Source organism: Bos taurus, chromosome 11, assembly GCF_002263795.3.
Source record: "Bos taurus isolate L1 Dominette 01449 registration number 42190680 breed Hereford chromosome 11, ARS-UCD2.0, whole genome shotgun sequence".
Classification (NCBI taxonomy): Eukaryota; Metazoa; Chordata; class Mammalia; order Artiodactyla; family Bovidae; genus Bos; species Bos taurus.
Window position 1 is genome coordinate 86,885,357 of NC_037338.1, and position 22,109 is coordinate 86,907,465.

General features: G+C 53.4%; 1 protein-coding gene across 6 annotated transcripts in view; it reads right to left on the minus strand.

Moving 5' to 3' along the window:
• Nucleotides 1-22,109, minus strand: part of ATP6V1C2 (ATPase H+ transporting V1 subunit C2) — a 60,646-nt gene that overhangs the window by 2,463 nt on the left and 36,074 nt on the right. For 5 of the 6 annotated variants that reach the window (NM_001083653.1, XM_059891133.1, XM_059891130.1 and 2 more), the window contains exons 5-12: nt 17,818-17,912; nt 12,018-12,109; nt 9,694-9,792; nt 9,050-9,118; nt 6,764-6,856; nt 6,554-6,647; nt 3,944-4,081; nt 3,024-3,121 (exon numbers count right to left, since the gene is read on the minus strand). In NM_001083653.1, coding sequence (NP_001077122.1) covers nt 3,024-3,121; nt 3,944-4,081; nt 6,554-6,647; nt 6,764-6,856; nt 9,050-9,118; nt 9,694-9,792; nt 12,018-12,109; nt 17,818-17,912 — 778 coding nt within the window. The remainder of the gene's footprint in view (nt 1-3,023; nt 3,122-3,943; nt 4,082-6,553; nt 6,648-6,763; nt 6,857-9,049; nt 9,119-9,693; nt 9,793-12,017; nt 12,110-17,817; nt 17,913-22,109) is intronic. The other variant, XM_059891131.1, reaches the window with a different exon arrangement.

The window sequence follows — 22,109 nt, forward strand, 5'->3', positions numbered from 1 at the left end:
GTTTACCTTTCCCCTGAACCAAGAGGCCATCTGCTGAGCTCTGCTCCCCTGACCAGCTGTGAGCTCCTTGTTCACGGTGCTACCCCTGTGTCTGGTGAGTAACAGACACCCCCAGCTAGACACTGGCTACAGGAATGCTCTTTGCCCCTCGCCCAGCCTCCACGCTCTGTACCCCTTCCTCATCTCACCCTCCTTTTGGTTTCAGGGCTTCCACATTCTCCCTAGACCCTTCCAGTCCTCTCCATGCTAGCTGTCCCTCCTGGTCAGTTCGAACACCTACTCCATCCTGCTCAGAACAGGCCTTCCAGGTCAGCTCTCCCACTCCTTTCTCCTCCAGCCGCCACCAGGCTGCCCACTTCTGGACCACTCAGTACAGGAGCCTCCGTCCCCTCGAGGCCCCCTAATGGGGGCCCTCCACTTGTGCCCTCTGTAGTAAGAAAGTCGCAGTCACCACCCCTGCCTGCTCACATGCCACCATTGTGCCCTTTTCACCAATTTCCCCAGCTCTCATCCCACCTATGAGAGCATCCAGGGTCCTATGTCACCGGAGCATCCTTCAGTTACTAGTTGCTCACGCCCAGTGGTCCCATTCCAGAAACACGTCAAGCCTCAACCGTCTGCTTCCTGACTCACCCATCTCTCCCTCCTCCGGCCTCTGACATCCCCATGGGCTTCTCTGCCCCAACTCCTTAGAGGCTGGGCTCCCCTTTGGTGTACCCTCTGAATGACCCTCTGTAGGTGAGCTCATCCAAACACATCAACCGTCATTGGTCATTCCCTAACATCCATTCTCCACCAAGTCCTCTCCCAAGATCCAGACTAATTAATTACCCAGCTACCTTGCTGGCTTCTCCAGTCTCATCACCGTCCCACCACTCACCCAGGGCCCATTTCCATTTTCATCTTGGGTGATTTAAGCGCCTGACAATGAACCAGCACTTCCTCCACTGAGGGTTGGTCCACTTCTCTTTGATGTCATTCAGCCCACAAACGTACAACACCTCCTCTCTATCCGACTCCGGGCTGGGTGACAGGCAGAGAGGCAAGTCACCCCGGCCCTCCCCTCCAGCTCCCAGAGTAGGGAAAAAGGACAGAACCAACTCTGAGGAAAGACCAAGGACCAATTGAGGGCAATTGAGGGCAATTGAGGGCAAGGCCGAGGGGTCGGAGGAATAAGATAACAGGTGAACTGTAGCCATCTGCTCTAATCAAGTTGCTTTAACATCTGTTTTCTTAGCTTATGCGTGCTCCATACGATGGAATATGAAAAAGTCATGAAAAAAGATCAAGTATCTCTATGCATAGTGATGAGACTATAAGTAGATGAAAAAAAAAATTGTAGAACATCAAGTATAAATGACCCAACTTGGGAAAGAAGAGTCTTAAAACCATTAACTGGGTTAATCCATGGGTGGTGGAACTGACAGGAACTTACTTTCCACAGTACCTATTTCTGAACTTGAATTTTTTTTTAACAGTAGTGATGTATTACAACTATTCAGGAGAAATAAAAGTATAGGTTTTAAGAATGTCATACATTTATAGTTTTGAATAGAATTGTTTTTGCATATACTTCCCTTTTATTGAGCTTAAACACAATATTTGGGACCTCTGTGGACCATCTGGACCTCACTCTTGAGCAAAATGGGCCTCCAGTAAGGATGGCAGGCTTTGCTGTACTGAGCCTGAGGACCAATGATTTTCAAGGTGAGCAGGGACAGACTGGGGCCTGTTGATGTCTGGAACACTCTGGGTTATCCTGAGTCTGCCCTTCAGCCCATTGTCACAATGCTTGCCATGACAGAGGTCTGAGATGTCTGAGAGAGGACGAGGAGCCACGTCAGACCCAGCTTGTGCTTGGACAAAACCACGTTGGCACCCACATGAAGGATGAGCTGGAGGCAGAGGACCAAGGAAGAGCCTTTGGGAACAGCTGGGAAGGAGATGGTGAAAGAGAGAGACAGAGAGAGCGAGCAAGGGTCAAGGCAGGATGGAGGCTTGTCAGGGGTGCTGTGATGTGGAGGGAGGGGGAAGGCCGTAAGGATGAGGGGAGGGAGGCGTCCAAGGGGGCCCTGAAGTTTGGGGAGGAACCTGAGGCCATTGGCAGATACGAGGATCAGGAGGAAAGGACTGGGAGGGAAGATGAGCCAGGAGTCCAGGGGAAGCCTCTGGGAAAATGAATAGCAGGGGGCACCCAGGAAGCCTGGGCAAGGAAAAGAGAGCGGGGCACTCCACCAGGCAGGTGTGGGATGGGGTCCTGAGGACGCCTTTGGTGTGCACACGGAAGGGGCCCAGCAAGACCACCCAGAGGGGCCAAGGGGCCACTGGACCTGCAGGCCTGAGCAAACCAAGCTTTGGGAATGGGGGTGCAGTCAGCTACATGCAGTGCTGCCAAGACCCCCCCCACACACACCAATAGTTCAGGACACAGATGTTCAAATGGGCTTCAGGAAAAGTTTCCTGCTTGACTCCATTTTTGTAAACATTTTATAAAAATCATGCATATCTGCAAATTTAAAAAAACAAACTCAAAAAGCCTGAAGGATGCTAGGAACACCAGCGAGTTAGCAGTGTTTCTTCTTGGTGTTAAAGTTACAGGTGATTTTTCTTCATTCTTTGTGCTTACCTGTAGTTGCCAAGTTTTCCACAAAAGAGTGAACCTATTTTGCATTTGTTAAAAAAGAGGTAAAGTAAGTTTTGTTGTTGTTGGTTTGTTTGGGTTTTATATTTTGTGCTGCCTTGAGGGCTAGGCCTCAAAACTCAAGGACGGAGACAGTGCTGGTGTTTCCTGCAGGAGCAAGACGCCAGCCTGACAGGAGACTCAGAGCACAGGAGAGCAGGGGCCTCAGGACTGAGGGAAGGTTTGTTGGAGTCAGGAATCCCTAAGCTTGTTTCCAAGAGCCAAGAATTGCAGAAGAGGGTAGGAAGGCCAGGGCTGTCCCAGAGCCTGGCAGGGTGGGGGGGTCCTGGTTGGAAGGAAGGTGGCAGAGCCCAGGTGGCCCCAGAGCATCACGTCTACGCACCTGAGCACAGACTCCACAAACACTCTCAGTGCCTTGATGTGGATCCAGGCAACAAAGGCTTCGCTGAAGTGGACCTTGAGCCATCGCAGCAGCGGGCCCTGCAGAGGATAGGAGAGCGGTGACCCCTCCCGGCCACTCCACCCGACGCCTGGCCAACAGAGGGACGTGGGTTTTGGCAGAACGAGCCCCAAGCCGAGAAGAAATGCCCAGTGGCCCACAGAAGCAGCAGGTCGGTCGGACAAGGCCCAGGGCCAGGCCTGGTTGTGTGTTCTCCAGGGGCCACCGGTGCCAGGGTGGTTCGGTGGGCCAGCCCACCTGGCACACGCACGGGGCCACTGCCAACCAAGCTGCAGTAGCTGACCCAGGGCTTTCCGCAGGCAGCTGGCAGACTTCTCTGTCTGACACTGCGCTGCCAACGAGTCCCCCTTCTGCCAGGTCCTGGCATCATCCACCGGCCACCGCTTTCAGGGGTCTCCTCACGGCCCCACTTCACGGGGCCACAGCCCATCAGCCACAGCAGCTATCACTAATGCTGGCATGGCTGTCTTCCACGGATGCCCAAAGAGGTCAGGGGTGGGTCCAGCTGGGGCATCCAGGGAAGACAGCTGAGATGCCCAACCACCACCACCCCCCCGGCCCCAGCCAGGATGTGCCCCATCACCAGCTCCAGCCACCTCCAGCCAGAACCAAGGCACCCTGGCCAGCAAGCACCCATCACTGCTGGGGGAGCGGAGGGCAGCTCCCAAGAGGCCCTGCAGATTAGGAGGAAGCGTGATTCTGGGGGTCCTTGAATTTAAGACCTCGAAAGCCACAGTAGGTAACAGGAAAGGCGAGGATTTGTTTTCTCCCAAAGGTGCCTGCGCGGGCGGGCGAGGATGTGCGAGCCGGGGAACCCCAGGGCTCCCGGGGGGGTTGCTTACCTCACCCTCGCCCTCATTCTCTCTCTCTCTGTCGCTCTGCCCCGCAGCGGGCCTATCGGGGTTCCCTAGCGGGGTTACCTTAACCTTGTGGTCCGGGAAGGTGGATGATCCCTTTTTAAGAGCAACACAGGAAGTTTGCTAAGGGCACAGAAATTATTTATTAATCTTTCAGCAAACAGGCAGCACAAAACAGAAATCATTCTCACGGCTTGAAAAGCACGTGCTTGGCGACTCAGGAATGCCGGCCCACCCTCTGGGAACTTGCGTGCTGGTTGGACTGGAAGGCATGATGATGCCCTTGGCCTGCTGGGAGTGGGATGGGGGGGTGGGTGGCAGAGGGCATTAAAGACCTGGGATTCCACATTTCAGGGGCAGAGTCCACAGCCCCTCCTTCGGCCTAGCCAGGAGCTTTTCCATATTGGCACCATCCAGCTCCACCTGCCAGGCTGTGTGGGCTCCGTCAGGGTGTCTCCCCCAAGGTCAGCCCACAATCGCCTCTTCGGCAATCGGAGTGCACTTAGGCATGTTGCAGGCAGGAAATAGGTCAAGCACCCTTTAACATCTTTCTGTGCAAACGGGCAAAGCCCAGGAAAATCCTGGCCTGTACTCTCAAAGGGGGCTGAAACCCGGGATCCAACCCGGTCTCTCCGGTTAACAAGTTAACGACAGAGACGCAGGACACTGGTCCCACCTCAAAGAAGGCTAAAGGCGGGAAGAGATTCTTAAGCTGGGGTAGGGCTGACCCCAGCTGACCCTGCTCGAGGGCGCACCGCAAGAGCCTCATAAGGAACTAAATGTTTCAGTGTGTCTCCTTTGGGGCTCCGGTTCCCCCTCCAGGGAGGCTGGGCAGGGCTCCCCGGGGCAGCCAGGGCTGCAGAAGTCTACACCACATGAAGAAGCGCCAGTGAGCAACCCGAGGCGGAGGTGCAGGCGTCAGGTTCAGGTGTATCACTATGATCCCCAGGGGGGTCTGTGCCAGCTTGGAGATGTGTGCCAAAGGCCCCGGACACCCGTGAAAGGTGCCACCATCAAGCAACGCCATGGGGGGCCGGGGCCAGGACTGAGGCAAGCGGGGAGAGGCCTCAGCTAAAGAGTGGGCTCGAACGCCCTTGGGTTATTTTGGTTTCGGGTGGGCTGGGGTAAAGGAGGACACCCTTTGGCCTCAGCTCCGGCTGGTGATCATCCTTTCTGCTGATGAGTGTGGTCTGAGACAAGGGGCTTAGGGCTCCAGCTCAGTTCTTAGCCTCAGGAAGGGGCGCCAAGCCCTGGCGCCTCGGCCGGAGCCCAACAGATTATAGATCTAAGAAGTGTGTGTTCCCTTGTGTGCTCGTGCCTTTCTCCTCGAGGGGCGTGTGTGCTAAGTCGCTCCAGTCGTGTCCGACTCTGTGCGACCCTGTGTACAGTAGCCCGCCAGGCTCCTCAGTCCACGAGATTCTCCAGGCAAGAATACTGGAGCAGGTAGCTATGCCCACCTCCAGGGGACAGGGGCTGAAATCCCCCACAGGTACTTCTATGTCATCAGTTTCCGTTTCCTCCTCAAAGAAGGATGGGCTGATCCGGTGGGGATCGGGAGGCCCCATTATGGGGGGCTCTGAGCCTGGTTCTCACTCGGAGGCCATGTGTCTGCAGTCCCTCTGCAAAGGTCACTGACCTGAGAGGTCAGGTGGGACACGCAGAATGCCCAGCCCGAGGCCGGAGGAGGCCCTGGGCAAACACACGGCCCGTGGAAGGCACTCGCACGTCACCCAAACACACACATAGCCTCGTGTTTACACACTGGACCTCCCTCTCCTCCCTCCTCTCGATACTAGAGGCTGAACTGGAAGCTTCTCTGAGAACCCTCCCTGGTGGGGCCGGTGGGGGATGGGGACCTGAAAACATCCCACGGGGCTCAGGCTCACTCCAAGTCCCGAATGTGCCCATTTTACAGAGTCACAGCCGCACCGCTCACACGTCAACAATGAAAACCTGTTTTTCTCCCCCTTGAGCTCAGCTGCCCTCACACAGGAGAAGGTTCTGAGTGGCAGTGGTCGGAAGTTTCTGGGAGAAGCACCCACTCTTTGCTAAAAGCCTGGGGGAGGTAAGTACAGGTGCTGGTGACTGGTCACGTCCCTCCTGGAGGTCATGCAGGCCAGGCCTTCAGGTGACCGCTGGCTGCACTCTGCAAAGTGGTGGCCGCTCTTGGCACAAGTGCTGCTGCCTGAAGTGCCAACAGCCTCGCCCAACCTCCAGGGGCTGGCGAGGTCCTCTCCCTGGGCTCGTGCTCGCTCGCCTCTCAGAGCCTCACTTTCTCATCCTCAGGACGGAGCCCGGAGTCCCTTCCCGGAGGGCAGGGACTGGCTCGGTGAGATCTGCTGCTGCAGGGCTCACGTGCCACCTCCGGGTTACCGTGCTTGTCACTGTCCCCCAGACCTGCTCCAGCAGCCCCAGGAGGACACGTCCCTGGGGGTATGCACTGGAGGGAGGGGGATGAAGATCACTGGGGGGTGGGGACTGGGCAGGGCCCTTGTGCTCCAGGCCTGTGGTGCATAGGTGGGAGGTAGGTTGTGGTGGGGTGGGGGCCACCCAGAACCTTCCTGAGAACCCTCCCGGCCAGTATCATATACTCACATATTGTTGCTTCTTATCCGACAACAATCGGGTCATCTCTTCCCTTTCCCTTTTAATTTCTTTTTCATCATAGTAAAATTCTCGTACAGTGAACCTTAAAACAAGCAAACGAGCGGCTGTGGCTAAGAAGCTTCCAGGCGGGCCAGAAATCACCCCCTCCAAGGGCAGACGAACCAACCTCTGGGAAAACCCACCAAGGCTGGCCCTTACTTATTCTCTTTGGCTTTGGTTTTGAAATCATCGATCACTTTTCGAAACAGAGTCACGGTGAAGAGGCCGCCCTCCTTGTCCTCAGCGATCAACCTGTTGGAGAGAAAGTCTCGTTCACTGGGTGCACCACCAGGCCGCTGAGCCCGGCGGGAAAGAGTCCGTCGTCTCTCCGGGGGCGGTGGGCTGCTGCCAGTGGGGGCCCGGTGGTCCAGGCGCAGCGGCCCTGGAAGGAGCGAGGGCACCGGACGAAGGACACCCTTCCTGCGTCCTAACTCTAGGCAGTATGTTGTGAGCAGCCTAACTCCGACTCCTTTCACTCACTCTCCAGGCTAGGGCTGCAGAGGCCTGTGGGTGATCTGAACACAGCCCCTGGAGGAAAATGCTGGAGACTCGCGCAGATCTGGGCTGGTGGTCCGGACATGAACCAGCCAAGACCCAGCTGATCACAGATCTTAATCACCTGCCATGCATAGCAAGTGCCCAGCTCTCAAATGCCACGGTGCAATGAAGCAGGGCAGAGTTCCCATTGGTAAAAACCATCCCACAATGGGCATTTCATGTCCAGTGTCACACTGTTCTAATTAGACACGGCCTCCCTGGTACACCCTGACGTAGGAGTGCTGTGGTCACTGGGACCCATGTTCTAAGGGCCTTGGCATCCTGCTGACCACATGACCTGACCATGGGCCCGGGCAGGGTCTCGGATCACCTTTCCTGCTTCTCCAAGCCACCCATCGGAGCTGACCCAGGATCCAGGAACCTGTCCACAGTCATCTCCAGAGGCTCGCAGGTACCCCCTGACAATGAAGGGCCTGGGGGTTCTAATCTGAGAAGCCAAGCTGCCTCTGGTAGAAGGCTCTCCCTGCATGTGGCCATGGACAGCCAGCCCTGGAGAAAAGTGAACGTTCCGGCCAAACAGGCCAGTTTTGAAGGCAGCTCCTCTGCCAGCCTGCACCCCCTCCTCCACCTCCTGCGGGTACGCTGCCCCCGGCTCACTCCTTCAGCCTCCTCTTGCGACCTCAGGCTGTGACTGTCCTGTTCCCTGCACCCTTCAGTTTAGCTCCTGATTGCTATTGCTTGAGAGCCTGTGACCCAGGGAGAGCCAGCCCTACAGCAGGTGCCAGGCCAGAGGCCTCTGGGCTGGGATGGGAGTGGACAGGGCTGCCCCCACGCTGAGCTCTATGTGCGTCCAAGTGTGTGTGTGTGTGTGTGTGTGTGTGCGCGCGCGCACGTGCGCGTGTGTTAATTGCTCAGTCTTATATGACTCTTTGTGACCCCATGAACTGCAGCCCCCCAGGCTCCTCTGGCCATGGGATTCTCCAGGCAACAATACTGGAGTGGGTTGCCATTCCCTTCTCCAGGGGATCTTCCCAATGCAGGGATCGAACCTGGGTCTTCTTCACTGCAGTTGGATTCTTTACCCTCTGAGCCACAAGACTCACTGTCAAATCATTTCAAATGACAAGCTATTTCAGATACAGGGAAAGGTATAGAGAATGACAAATATCCATGTATCCCCCCTTCCCTCCATCAAGCTTAAAACATAGAACAATTTTCAAACAATTGAAGACCCACGTGCCCTCCCAACCACATCTTGCGGCCCACCCCCAGGTCATTGCTGTGCTGTTCAGCATTTCTCATCCTCAAATATCCCGTGATCCGTGCACCTGCATCTCTCAAGTCACATACCGTCTGGTCTGTCCATTTGGAGATCTTAAATAATAAATGCCTTCATGCTGTGTGTCCCCTTCTACAATCTTCTCTCCACTTCACATCGTACAGTGAGATCTATGCCTGTTCCTGCCTACAGCACTAAATCCTTGGTTTTCCCCACTGGGTGGCACTCATGGGTTGAATATATTCCTCCGTCTCTTCTAAGTCACTTTTCCAGCCCTCACTGGCCGCTCCTGCTCTGACCCCAGCAGGCCACACGCCGAGACTCTTCCTTCCCTACTCATGCTCTGTGGTTATCATGGCCAGGCCCTTGCTTGACCCGCAAGGGGGGAAGAATCTAGCCAAGATAAGCATGCAGAACAGAGTGCTGCTGCTCAGGGCTTGCAAGCGCTGAGGGCCAGAAGGTAGTCAGGATGGGCTTCCTGGAGGAGACGGCAAGGGAGCAGACTTCTGAAAGATGGAGGGAGTCTGGCCTGTGACTGAGTGTGTGGCCATGAACGAACATGTGTGGAGGGCTGAGGGCCCTTGCATCTCTGGGATATGTTTGGTGGCTGGGTGTCCCAGAGTGCCCATACATGGCCCCCCAAACCCAGGACCTGAGGCCTCACTTACTTGGTTGACCGTGGGACCACCATGTCTGAGAGGGATTCATAGGTTTTTTGCCATTGTACGTAACTCGGCCTGCAAGAGTACAGAATCGTTCAATGATTTTTGAACAAAAGGCTGTAAGGTGTCCTGAGTGTCTAGGAAATTGCATGCCTTTTCCCTGAGGGACTGGGGGGAGCAGGGCTGGGGGCCAGACAGCACCCCAAACATCCCCCGAGGCCCTGCCATGGACACTGGAATGCTCACCTCCCTAGGAGGCCCCAGGCAGCAGGGAGGGGCCCGTGGGAAGGACTCAGTGGAGACTCCAGCTGGGAGCTCTAATCCCAGGCCTGTGTGACCTTGGGCAGGCCAGCTGAGCTCTCGGGTTTTAGGACTAGGGAACAATAGCAGCCCCCAGGCCTGTGTGAGATGCCTCCTCTGTATGGCATCTGACAACGGTGGACGGATGTCTGAGAAACGGCCGCTCCTGTCACTATGACCACCACAGCTCTATCAGCTGCTCCTGAAACCAACTCCACAGCTGCCATTTAGGGCCCTGGCATCTGGCCGTGGTGGGCTCTCCCTTCCTCTCCACTGAGCAGGACGATTTCCTTTGTGATCGCCAACCCAGCCCCAAACCCCCAACCCCCCTCTCACTCTGGCCCGCTTACTTGGGGACAATGACCAGCAGTGTGATCAGGTACTCGGAATCCAGCACGAAGTCTTCTTTGCTCACAATGTCGCTCAGGGTCCGAGTGAAGAGGTTTCCCCTGGATTCACGGGGGACAAAGAGGTGGGGTCAGCAGAAAGGCACATGGAGGCACCCCTGGGCACACCCCTAGGGCCGCGGGGGACAGGAAGGCTTGGGATACTCCCCAGGGAGGGGCGGGGACCCTGGGCCAAGTGTCCCCTGGCTCTGTGTCTGGGCGGCCAGAACTGCAGTGGCTGGCAGGACCCCAGGTGCCATCACCAGTCACCTGAGCTGAATTCAACACTTTGGCTGCCGGCGCTGCCCTGGCACAAGCCACCGGCTGTTGGGGGGGGATCGCTGGTGGCAGGCAGCGTAAGTTACGCAAGTGGCAATGCAGTGGCTGGACCAAGAAGCCACCTGGGCTGTGCTGGGCAAACCAGCCCTGATGAGGGCTCCGTTGCACATTACACGCCTTGCTGGTCCAGCAGCCAGGAGACATTCACCTGAAATAGCTTTGCATGTGTGTCCAGTGGAGCCTAGTCTCATTGAGGTCATGGTATTTTCTAGAACAGGGACCAAGGCTATTGTACCAGCAATTGGGCCAAAATTACAGTTCCTGAGATGCTCTGTGGTATCAGTGCATAGTTGTCCAGTTGCTCAGTCGTGTCCAACTGTTTGTGACCCCATGAACTGAAGCACTCCAGGCTTCCCTATCCTTCACTATCTCTCGGAGTTTGCTCAAACTCATGTCCATCGAGTTGGCAATGCCATCCAACCATCTCATCCTCTGTCGTCCCCTTCTCCTCCTGCCTCCAATCTTTCCAACAAGGTCTTTTCCAGTCAGCCGGCACTTCGAATCAGGAGGCCAAAGGATTGGAGCTTCAGCTTCAGCTTCAGTCCTTCCAATGAATATTCAGGACTGATCTCCTTTAGGATGGACTGGGTGGATCTCCTTGCAGTCCAAGGGACTCTCAAGAGTCTTCTCCAGCACCACAGTTCAAAAGCATCAATTCTTCGGTGCTCACCTTTCTTCAGGTCCATCTCTCACATCCATACGTGACTACTTGAAAAACCATAGGTTTGACTACAGGGACCTTTGTTGGCAAAGTGATGTCTCTGCTTTTTAACGTGATGTCTAGGTTGGTCATAGCTTTTCTTCCTAGGAGCAAGCGTCTTCTAATTCCATGACTACAGTCATCATCCACAGTGATTTTGGAGCCCAAGAAAACGCAGTCTGTCACTGTTGCATCAGTGCACAGGCTGTGATGTTAACTTATACCTAAGCACAGATGCTTCCCAAGGAAAGCGTTCTCAAGCCCTCAGTCAAGGCTGAAGAGCCATCCTGCAGAGGCTCTCTAGCCTACCCCGCCCCAGAGCTTACACCTCTCTCCTCCCCCTGCCAACCAGCCATCACTGAAAAGGCCTTTAGGGGCCCTCTCCAAAGGCCCCCTGCACGTGCCTTCCTGTCCCGGACTCCTTGTGCTATTAGACCTTATCTGTCTGATTTATACCCGTACCCCTTGTGCAAAGCACACTTTCCATGAATGTTCGTTGAATGAATAATTGTGAGTTCTCCAAGTGCAGAAATGATACTTAATTCTGCTTTGTACCTTCAGGGCCTAATATTAGGCCTGAGTGGGCTTTCCCAGTGATAAAGAATCCGTCTGCCAATGCAGGATATGCAAGAGTCATGGGTTCAATCCCTGGGTCAGGAAGACCTCCTGGAATACCAAATGGCAACCCACTCCAATATTCTTGCCCGGGAAATCTCATGGACAGAGGAGGCTACAGTCCATGGGGTCACAAAGAGTCGGACATGACTGAGCCACTGATGGCACACACACATAAGGCCTGAGTGTAGTAGGTACATAATAATAATTGAGCAAGGAATTCCCTGGTGGTTCCAATGGTTAGGACTCTGCACTTTCGCTGTAGTGGCCTGGGTTTAGTCCCTGGTCAGGGAACTAAGATCCCACAAGATGCAAGCTGTGGCCGGAAAAAACCCCCAAAAAACCCATTGCTCGAAAGAATTAACAGAAGAGGGAGGTAGACACTGACCCACTTCACCCTCAGCTCCTTCACTCAGTGTATATGCTCAAAGGATCAACCACTGTGACTGCTGACCTCCCCACCCAGCACACAGCTCATGAACATGCAGGAGTGCCTCTGGCCTTCCCGCTCAGACACGGACAGATACAGACCTTGGCTCAGCCAATGATCTCAAACGCATGGGTATAAGCCCAGCCTGGACCCCAACTCAGCCAGGCCCTGAGGCCGCCAGGAGCCCAGGGCCCGAATACTCACATGGATTTCTTCTCCAGATTTTCTAGGTTTGTCTTCAGAGTGTTGTAGGCAGCTGTTCGGGACTTCAGGTCTATCTCGATCTGTGCCAGTTGCTAGTTGGAAAAGCAAAAGAGAGTTTAAAAAGTTGGTTTAACTTCTCAAAATTGCCGCAAATTGCTCCTGGTGCAGTTAAGGAAAAACTGCACCCTGCCCATTTGCTGGAATGGCTTACATTCTTCTTCCTTCTGCTCTCACAGACTGCTGGTAACCCAGCCCTACAGAGAGCCCCACGTTGCAGACAGGAGGCTTGAGATATAAATGGCTTTTCTAGCATTACTCAGTGAGTGGAGTCTTGTTCTTATTCAAGCCCATCTCAGACTCTCACAACCCTCCAGCCCCCACTCCACAGGCCCTCAGTTCAGTTGCTCAATTGTGTCCGACTCTCTGTGATTCCATGGATTACAGCAAGCCAGGCTTCCCTGTCCATCATCAACTCCTAGAGCTTACTCAAACTCATGTCCATCAAGTTGGTGATGCCATCCAACCATCTCATCCTCTGTCGTCTCCTTTTCCTCCTGCCTTCAATCTTTCCCAGCATCAGGGTCTTTTCTAATGAGTCAGTTCTTTGCATCAGGTAGCCAAAGTATTGGAGTTTCAGCTTCAGCATCAGTCCTTCCAATGAATATTCAGGATTGATTTCCTTTAGGATGGACTGGTTGGATCTCCTTGCAGTCCAAGGGACTCTCAAGAGTCTTCTCCAACACCACAGTTCAAAAGCATCAATTCTTCAGCACTCAGCTTTCTTTAAGGTCCAACTCTCACATCCATACATGTCTACTAGAAAAACCACAGCCTTGATGAGACAGATCTTTGTCGGCAAAGTAACGTCTCTGCTTTTTATTATGCTGTCTAGGTTGGTCATAGCTTTTCTTCCAAGGAGCAAGCGTCTTTTAATTTCATGGCTGCAGTCAATATCTGCAGTGATTGTGGAGCCCAAGAAAATAAAGTCGGTCACTGTTTCCATTACTTCCCCATCTATTTCCCATGAAGTGACGGGACCAGATGGCATGATCTTAGTTTTCTGAATGCTGAGTTTTAAGCCAGCTTTTTCACTCTCCTCTTTTACTTTCATCAAGAGATTCTTTACTTCTTCTTTGCTTTCTGCCATAAGGGTGGTGTCATCTGCACATCTGAGGTGATTAATATTTCTCCCGACAATCTTGATTCCAGCTTGTCGCATGATGTACTCTGCATATAAGTTAAATAAGCAGGGTGACAATATACAGCCTTGATGTACTCCCAGTTTGGGAAAGGAGTTCATCATATACAAATATCCAGAAGTACATCCAGCATATATTTTTATTTCTTCCCTTTTCAAATACAATGGAGAAGGAAATGGCAACCCACTTCAGTATTCTTGACTGGAGAATCTCACGGACAGAGGAGCCTGGTGAGCCTCTGGGGTCCATGGGGTCACACGGAGTCGGACACAACTGAGTGACTAACACACACACACACACACACACACTGCATATAAGTTAAATAAGCAGGGTGACAACATACAGCCTTGATGTACTCCTTTCCCAATATGTTGTTCCATGTCCAGTTCCAACCGTTGCTTCTTGACAGGTGTCTCAGGAGGCAGGTCAGGTGGTCTGGTACTCCCATCTCTTGAAGAAGTTTCCACAGTCTGTCGTGATCCACACAGTCAAAGGCTTTGATGTAGTCAATGAAGCACAGGTATATGTTTTTCTGGAACTCTCTTGCTTTTTCCATGATCCAACGGATGTTGGCAATTTAATCTCTGGTTCCTCTGCCTTTTCTAAAACCAGCTTGAACATCTGAAAGTTCTCGGTTCACGTACTGTTGAGGCCTAGCTTGAAGAATTTTGAGCATTACTTTGCCAGCGTGTGAGATGAGTGCAATTGTGCAGTAGTTTGAACATTCTTTGGCTTTGTCTTTCTTAGGGACTGGAATGAAAACGGACATTTTCCAGTCCTGTTGCCACTGCTGAGTTTTCCAAATTTGTTGGCATACTGAGTACAGCACTTTCACAGCATCATCTTTTAGGATTTGAAATAGCTCAGCTGGAATTCTAACACTTCCACTAGCTTTGTTCATAGTGATGCTTCCTAAGGCCCACCTGACTTCACATTCCAGGATGTCTGGCTCTGGGTGAGTGATCACAGCTTCGTGGTTATCTGGGTCATGAAGATCTTCTTTGTACAGTTCTTCTGAGTATTCTTGCCATCTCTTCTTAATATCTTCTGCTTCTTTTAGGTCCATACCATTTCTGTCCTTTATTGAGCCCATCTTTGCATGAAATGTTCCCTTGGTATCTCTAATTTTCTTGAAGCGATCTCTAGTCTTTCCCATTCTATTGTTTTCCTCTATCTCTTTGCACTGATCACTGAGGAAGGCTTTCTTATCTCTCCTTGCTATTCTTTGGACCTCTGAATTCAGATGGATATATCTTTCCTTTTCTCCTTTGCCTTTAGCTTCTCTTCTTTTCTAAGCTATTTGTAAGGCCTCCTCAGATAACCATTTTGCCTTTTTGCATTTCTTTTTCTTGGAGATGATTTTAATCACCACCTCCTGTACAGTGTCATGAACCTCCATCCATAGTTCTTCAGCCACTCTATCTATCAGATCTAATCCCTTGAATCTATTTGTCACTTCCACTATATAATTCTAAGATTTTATTTAGGTCATACCTGAATGGTCTAGTGGTTTTCTCTCTTTCTTCAATTTCAGTATGGATTTCAATAAGGAGTTCATGATCTGAACCACAGTCAGCTCCCGGTCTTGTTTTTGCTGACTGTATAGCGCCTCTCCATCTTCAGCCACAAAGAATATAATCAGTCTGATTTCAGTGTTGACCATCTGGTGATGTCCATGCATAGTCATCTCGTGTTGTTGGAAGAGGGTGTTTGCTATGACCAGTGGATTCTCTTGGCAGAACTCTATTAGCCTTTGCCTGCTTCATTCTGTACTCCAAGGCCAAATTTGCCTGTTACTCCAGGTACCTCTTGACTTCCTACTTTTGTATTCCAGTCCCCTACGATGAAAAGGACATCTTTTTTTTCTGTGTTAGTTCTAGAAGGTCTTGTATGCCTTCATAGAACCATTCAACTTCAGCTTCTTCGGCATTGGTGGTTGGGGCATAGACTTGGATTACTGTGATATTGAATGGTTTGCCTTGGAAATGAATAGAGATCATTCTGTTGTTTTTGAGATTGCACCCAAGTACTGATTTTGGACTCTTGTGGACTATGAGGGCTACTCCGTTTCTTCTAAGGGATTCTTGCCCACAGTAGTAGATACAATGGCCATCTGAGTTATATTCACCCATTCCAGTCCATTTCAGTTCACTGATTCCTAAAATGCCAATGCTCACTCTTGCCATCACTTTTGCCACTCCCATTTGACCACTTCCAAATACCTTGATCCATGGACCTAACATTCCAGATTCCTATGCAATATTGTTCTTTATAGAACTGGACCTTACTTATATCACCAGTCACATCCGTTTCTTCATTCTTGCCTTCTGGAGTTACTTCTCCACTGATCTCCAGTAGCATATTGGGCACCTACCAACCTTTGCCTTTTCATACTATTCATGGGGTTCTCCAGGCAAGAATACTGAAGTGGTTTGCCATTCCCTTCTCCAGTAGACCACGTTTTGTCAGAATTCTCCACCATGACCCATCCATCTTGGGTGGCTCTACATGGCATGGCTCATAGTTTCATTGAGTTAGACATGGCTATGATCTACGTGATCAGTTTGGTTAGTTTTCTGTGATTGTGGTTTTCATTCTTTCTGCCCTCTGATGGAGAAGGATAAGAGGCTTGTGTCCCTCAGGCTCTGTTGGAGGTCAATTCTGTCTGACCCTCGTCCTGGCCCCTCTAAGTACCCGCTGTGGCTGAGCCCTGACCAGTGCCCAGGTTTCCAGGCTCAGCTGTGCCCCAAGTAGCCCCTTCATGCTCTGCACAGAGAAGAAGGCTCTTTCCAGTTTGGAGAGAGGTCACCAGTCTGACCACAGGGAGATGTCCCTTGTTCTCGAAGTTTCAGGAGCACATCCGAGTTCCCCTCCTCAATGGGCAGGGAAATGAGACCACCGAGGCCAAGACCCGGTTCCCCGGGTGCCTGGCCTCAGGTGCCTACCTGCTCTGGCTGTATGACCTGGTGTCAGCTGAACCTCTCTGAGCTCAATGCCACGGAGCAGATTACCCAGGAAGACGAGTCCTTTCTCCAGCAGACTGAGCCCCTTGAGGGTGGGTCTGCACCTGGGTCAACTCTACAATTCTGGACAGAGTGGCTGGCACTTGGCGGTGCTTCAAGAATGTGTCCAGGACCAAATACTCCCAGCCTTGCTCCTTCTGGCCTCTGGCTGGCATGCACTCCCCACCACTGAAGGCATGTGTGCCAGGCAGAGCCTTGAGACACCATGTACCTCCCTGCATAGGGATGCTTCAGGTGGTGGAGGTACCAGGGGCCAGTGCCCTGAGTGAGTGGACAAGAAGCAGGCTCCCACTAACCACTGTGGACACGCATATGGCGAAGAAAGAAACTTTGCTATTTACTGTAGGCTGGTGAGATCTAGAGGCCCTTTAACAACTTCAGTGTGGCCCAGCCCACAGAGATGGCCGCAGTCATGGGCTGGGTCCCCATCCCTGCTCCTTTTCATTAATGGAGGCAGGTGGGCTCAGCTTTCAGCTGGCAGGAGGGTTGGGGGCCCAGCCCTGCCCGTGTCAGCATGGGGCACCTCCCAGTGGGGAGACCTGCTTGGACACCCAAAAGACACTGGTCACTTTAGAAGGGAGTTTCTCTGACCAGGATATCTCTAGTTAACTGATTTTCATTTCCCACTGGGGAACAGGCCCGAGCCAGTGCCAAGGGCATCACTCCAGTGATCCTGGGGCAGACACAGGGTGAGGAAGCTGATACCACTTTGATACTTTCATTCATGGAGCAGAAGTTGGAGACCACGGCTCACCAAGAAGGCTGAATTGTGGGGCCAGGGCTTCCCGGCTCCCCAGTGTCATCAGGGGTGGCACGCTGGGCAATGCCTTGCAGGAGTTAGGGCTCCTAAGCCCAACACTGCACTGAAGCTGATAGTTTTTGTTACGTCAACAACCACCCTGGGGGTAGGGGTGTCAGGGAGGGGCTGACTTCTCCATCAGCATCTTTCAAAGGGGGGCGCAGTGAACGGACTCCAGGGTCTGGGCTCAGAACACCAAGGGGCTCAGAGTGCCCCTGGAGGGGAGTGTCCTGTAAGATGAAGCCATCCTGTCGAGTGGTAGGTTTGGAAGAGGTATTCTGGCCTGGAGAATTCCATGGACTGTATAGTCCATGGGGTCGCAAAGAGTCGGACAAACTGAGCGACTTTCACTTTTCACTTTGGAAGAGGTACATACGGTTTCCCTGTGTTGAGATGGGAAAGAATCTGTCTGCAATGCAGGAGACCCAGGTTCGATCCCTGGGTTGGGAAGATCCCCTGGAGAAGGGAATGGCAACCCACTCCAGTATTCTTGCCTAGAGAATCCCATGGACCGAGGAGCCTGGCGGGCAACAGTCCATGGGGTCACAAAGAGTCAAACATAACTGAGCAAGTAACTTTGGAAGAGGTATAGGGGGGCAGGTGGTCATCAACCTGTTTCCAGGGTGCCCTGAACCCCACCCCGCCTTCTGCCTCTGGCATCCTGGAAAGTGCCTCCTTGCTTCATCAGGGTCCAAAGGCCATGTAGATTCACCCCAGTGTCCCCAGACGGTCAGGGTCACAGATGTGCGACCCCCCTGGAGAGAAGACCCTCCTCGTACCTTTGCCAGAATGTCCACGACGCTCACCAGCGGCTGCTTGGCGGGATATTTGGCCACGTCCCATTCGAAGTGGGTCACAAAGGACGTTAGGTCAACTGCAAGAGACAGACGCATCTCAGCAGACAGTGGGCCTCCCTTCTCTCCTGAGACCCAGGCGCCATGCCCGGGCCAACGTCCCCACTTAAACCAATGAATTAGAGAAACTGAAGGACAGACTCGGGGCTCCCCCCTCTCTGGGACAGCAGAAGCCGGGCCAGACACCAGCCAGGCCCGCAGGCAGCTCCCAAGCCCCTCAGAAAAGCCCATCACCCGGGATGCTGTAAGGGTGAGCTCCTGTGCCCAGACTCAAACCCAGACAGCTGCCCCAGAGCTCTGCATCAGAGGCCCTGCCTTTGCAGGAGGTGGACCCTGAGTTAGGAGAAACTCAGACACTGGGAGAATTCCCCGCCCTTTCCAATAGGTTCGGACATGCCCTGCCATGAGTTATTGGCTAGAAGTACCCCAAAGGCATGCCAGAGAGCCCCAAGCCACCCTCTGCAAACCACACAGCCTGTCACAGGTGCCAGCTGCCCAGCAGACAAGCAATCTTCCTGCCTCCCACGCCCAGCATTAGACAGGCCAGCGCCATGCACGTCTGCTTTAATGAAGGCATTTTCAACATTAGCAAAATACTAGTGTTCGCGTATGTGGTTTTCGCCACTTGGCACAGATGTGCTTTTGTCAGGGTATCTCCTTTGTATAAAGTCTATAGTGAGAAGAACAAATCCGTGTCTTTTCAACGTTTCCTTTTTTCCCTCACTTCCTTCAAAAGCAAACTAAACCTCGCATCCCCAGGGTGTTTGCGATTGTCTCTAATGAGCTGAGGGCAGAGGAAGAGGCTTGGAGATCAGTGCTGGGGGCAGTGGGGCACAGAAACATGTTAGTAACCATCCTGTTTGCACCTCAGTCTCCCTACCTGAGCAGTGGGAGCACCAGGGGAAGTCTCTCGAGGGCCCACTCTCCTTAGGGGAGGGCCCGCACTCCTCTAAGGTGCTACCTGGGGGCCAACTGCAGGTTACACCCCAGTCAGTCACCCCTTCCGTGTATGGCATGCTAAGAGGGCCCCCGAATTCCTCGAAGCCAGCAAGAAGGGCCTGGATTCTCACCCCAGGTTAAGTGGACGCAAGCCTTTCCCAGCCTACCCTCACACAGATGGAAAGGGACTGGCCACCATCCCTCGACATTCAGGCACCATGACCGAAGGCAGCTCGCTACCATGCCAGGGTTGGCAGGTCATAGCCTGCTCGCCCTCAGTCTCCTGGGGACTCTGGTCTAACCTGATACCCCAGTGAGATGCATGATGCGAGGAGGGCAGGACTGCAGGAGGAGGGGAGCCAGCACCTGCCTCCTGCCCTGGGGGCTAGGGGGCTCGGAAGGCTTTGAGGAGACCCTGTATTCACATGGGTCCTGAGGGGGCGAAGAGTTTGCCATGTGGCCAGTGAAGGAGGGGGCTGGGTGTTGACCAGGTGGACTGGCCAACATCACTTTCTGGGCACGGGGAATCCCTGGGTCAAGCTGATGGGCCAGGGGTATGGACGGGCTGGGGCTGTGGACGGAGTGGGGTCAAGTCTCGTCTACACCTTCTCCTGTGGCAATCAAGACTCCGGGCCCGTTTACTGAGCCCCTCATGTATGCCGGGAGTTGGACACGCATCCCTCCGACTCCAACAGCAGAGCTGAAAGCTCAGCAAAGCAGGTCCAGACACAAGCCTCCAGGGGCTACGTAGCCAGGCGAGCACACCTGTGTCCTGAGCAGTCATCTCAGGTTTGCAATAGAGAAGGAAAAGCTTGGGGGCCCAAGCCCTGCGGGTGGAGGCAGGAGGTCAGCTTAACAGGATGCAGGGATAGTGACCCCAGGGCAAAATGGAGCCTGGGGGGACACTTGGGTTTCCAGGTTGCATGGGGGCATGAAAGAAGGGGACATTCACTCAGGCAGGCAGCCAGGAGGTGGCAGCCTGGGCCAGAGCAGAGGCGAGAGGAGACGGGCTCAGCTCGAGATGAGTCTGAGTCGGACAGCTGGGGTTGACGAGTCGCCACGGAGCAGATGGAAATGAAGTGGGGCTTGGGGGAGGGAAGAGGTCTGAGAGCAGAGCTGTTAGATGGGCTTTAACATAAGGATGGCTTCCCTGGTGGCTAAGATGGTAAAAACGTCTGCCTACAATGTGGGAGACCCGGATTCAATCCCTGGGTCAGGAAGATCCCCTGGAGAAGGAAATGGCAACCCATTCCAGTACTCTTGCTTTGAAAATCCCATGGACAGAGGAGCCTGTTAGGCTACCAGTCCTTGGGAGTCACAAAGAGTCAGTCGGACACGACTGAGCGACTTCACTAACTCACTCAACATAAGGATGACGATGCTGGTGACGACCTTCACAGCCAGCTGACCCTGGTTGGTGCTTCACCCTGGCCTGGATGCATGAAATATTGGATTGGCCAGAAAGCTCATTTGAGTTTTTCCATAAGAGGATACCAAAATGCTTGAACGAACTTTTTGGCCAACCCGATATTTCAGTTAATTTACTTTTCAACCCTGTTGGGTCTTATCATCATCTCCAGCTTAGAGATAAGGAAACTTTGGCACAGAGTAAGTCATGTAACCCCCACCAGAAAAGGAGACGAGGAACGTGGACCTGGGGGTGGGGGGTGCTCCTTCTCTGCCCCACCCTTGGGCAGGTGAGGCAGTGGCGGAGGCAGTGGGGGGTGGGGGGACACAGGGAAGCTGTCATGGGTTGGTGCCTTCCTGAGAACCACACATTGATACATCTGGTCTCGGGACTTAGAGAGGTCCTTCAGATTCCAAGGGCTCCCCTTGTGGCTCAGCTGGTAAAGAATCCGCCTGCAATACAGGAGACCTGAGTTCGATTCCTGGGTTGGGAGGATCCTCTGGAAAAAAGGAAAGGCTACCCACTGCAGTACTGTGGCCTGGAGAATTCCAGGGACTGTATAGTCCATGGGGTCGCAGGACACGACTGAGCGACTTTCACTTTCAGATTCTAATGGTGTTGCGATTGCCGAGGGTACCCTGCAGGCACCAAAGGCAAGGTCCTGACCCAGCGAACTAAGTGCCCTTAGAAGGAGGCACCAGAGAGCCGCCCCCACCCCCGCCCCGTCCTGTGTGTGTGTGCTCCCACCAAGGAAGGGACGTGTGAGCACACAGCGGAGGAGGCAGGTTCTCACCAGGAGCCAACCCTGCCATCCCCCTGACCCTGAATTTCCAGCCTCCAGAGATAAATGTCCGCGGTGTAAGCTCCAGTCTGGGTATTTTGATATGGTAGCCTGAGTTGACTCATACAGGATTTTGGTACTAATTTGATATTAATATGGATTGGGGGACTGCCACACTAGGGCAGGGAGGTGACTTTGCAGGGAGGATCCAGGCCTGTGAGGAGCTGAATTAAGGTCTGGAGGATGGCAGGGGCATGGTCAGTGGCAGAACCGAAGGTCACAAAGGACTTGTCCTGTGTCAGTGGTCACCCTTGATGCTGCTACTGAACCCTACTGTGGGCCAGGCACTGGACAGGCATGACCGTCACACAGCTCCCATGCTGGTCGCTCGCTGCCTGGTGGGAGCCACCAACACCTCCCCGCCACAACAGACCAGGGAACATCCCCCTAGGCTGATGCCAGGCAGATGTGTGCTCTGGCGATCCCCACCACTGCCCCCTCCAGACCCCGTGGGCACACCACACCACCCAAGCCAAGCCACCCCCAGCCCCTCACTCTCCCTCTCATGGCTGCCCTTGTCCTAAACATCAGGATGGAGACCAAGTCCTGAAAGCCTGCCCAACGCTCCCTTCCCTTGCCAGCCAGAGCCTGTGGACGCTGGCCAACTCCTTCTCACTAATGACGCTACACAACCATGGTTGATTCCCCTGCTCTTTCAGGCTCCTTGAGGGCAGTTGACTATCTCTGTGTCCCCAGAGCTCTGTGACAGTGTCCAGCAAGCGGCAAGTGCTTCATACGAGAACTTCCTAATAACCCTGATTACTGTCCTAACACTAGCCAGGTTGCTTAGAAGAGGTACCTTTTAGACAAGCTCTTGTCTCCATGCATTTTTTACTAACTCCGGGCTTTCCAGCATTCAGCCCAAAGAGAATGAATGCATCCTCCTGTCCACTAGAACGCCTATAATTCCTCTACAACTTAGCCCCTCTCCTTGTGAAGGCTCCCAAGCCCTTGGTTTCCATGACAGCACATGAGGCGCTGCGGGTCTGATCCCCGGACTGCGAGCTCCTGGAGGGCGATCATCTCTGG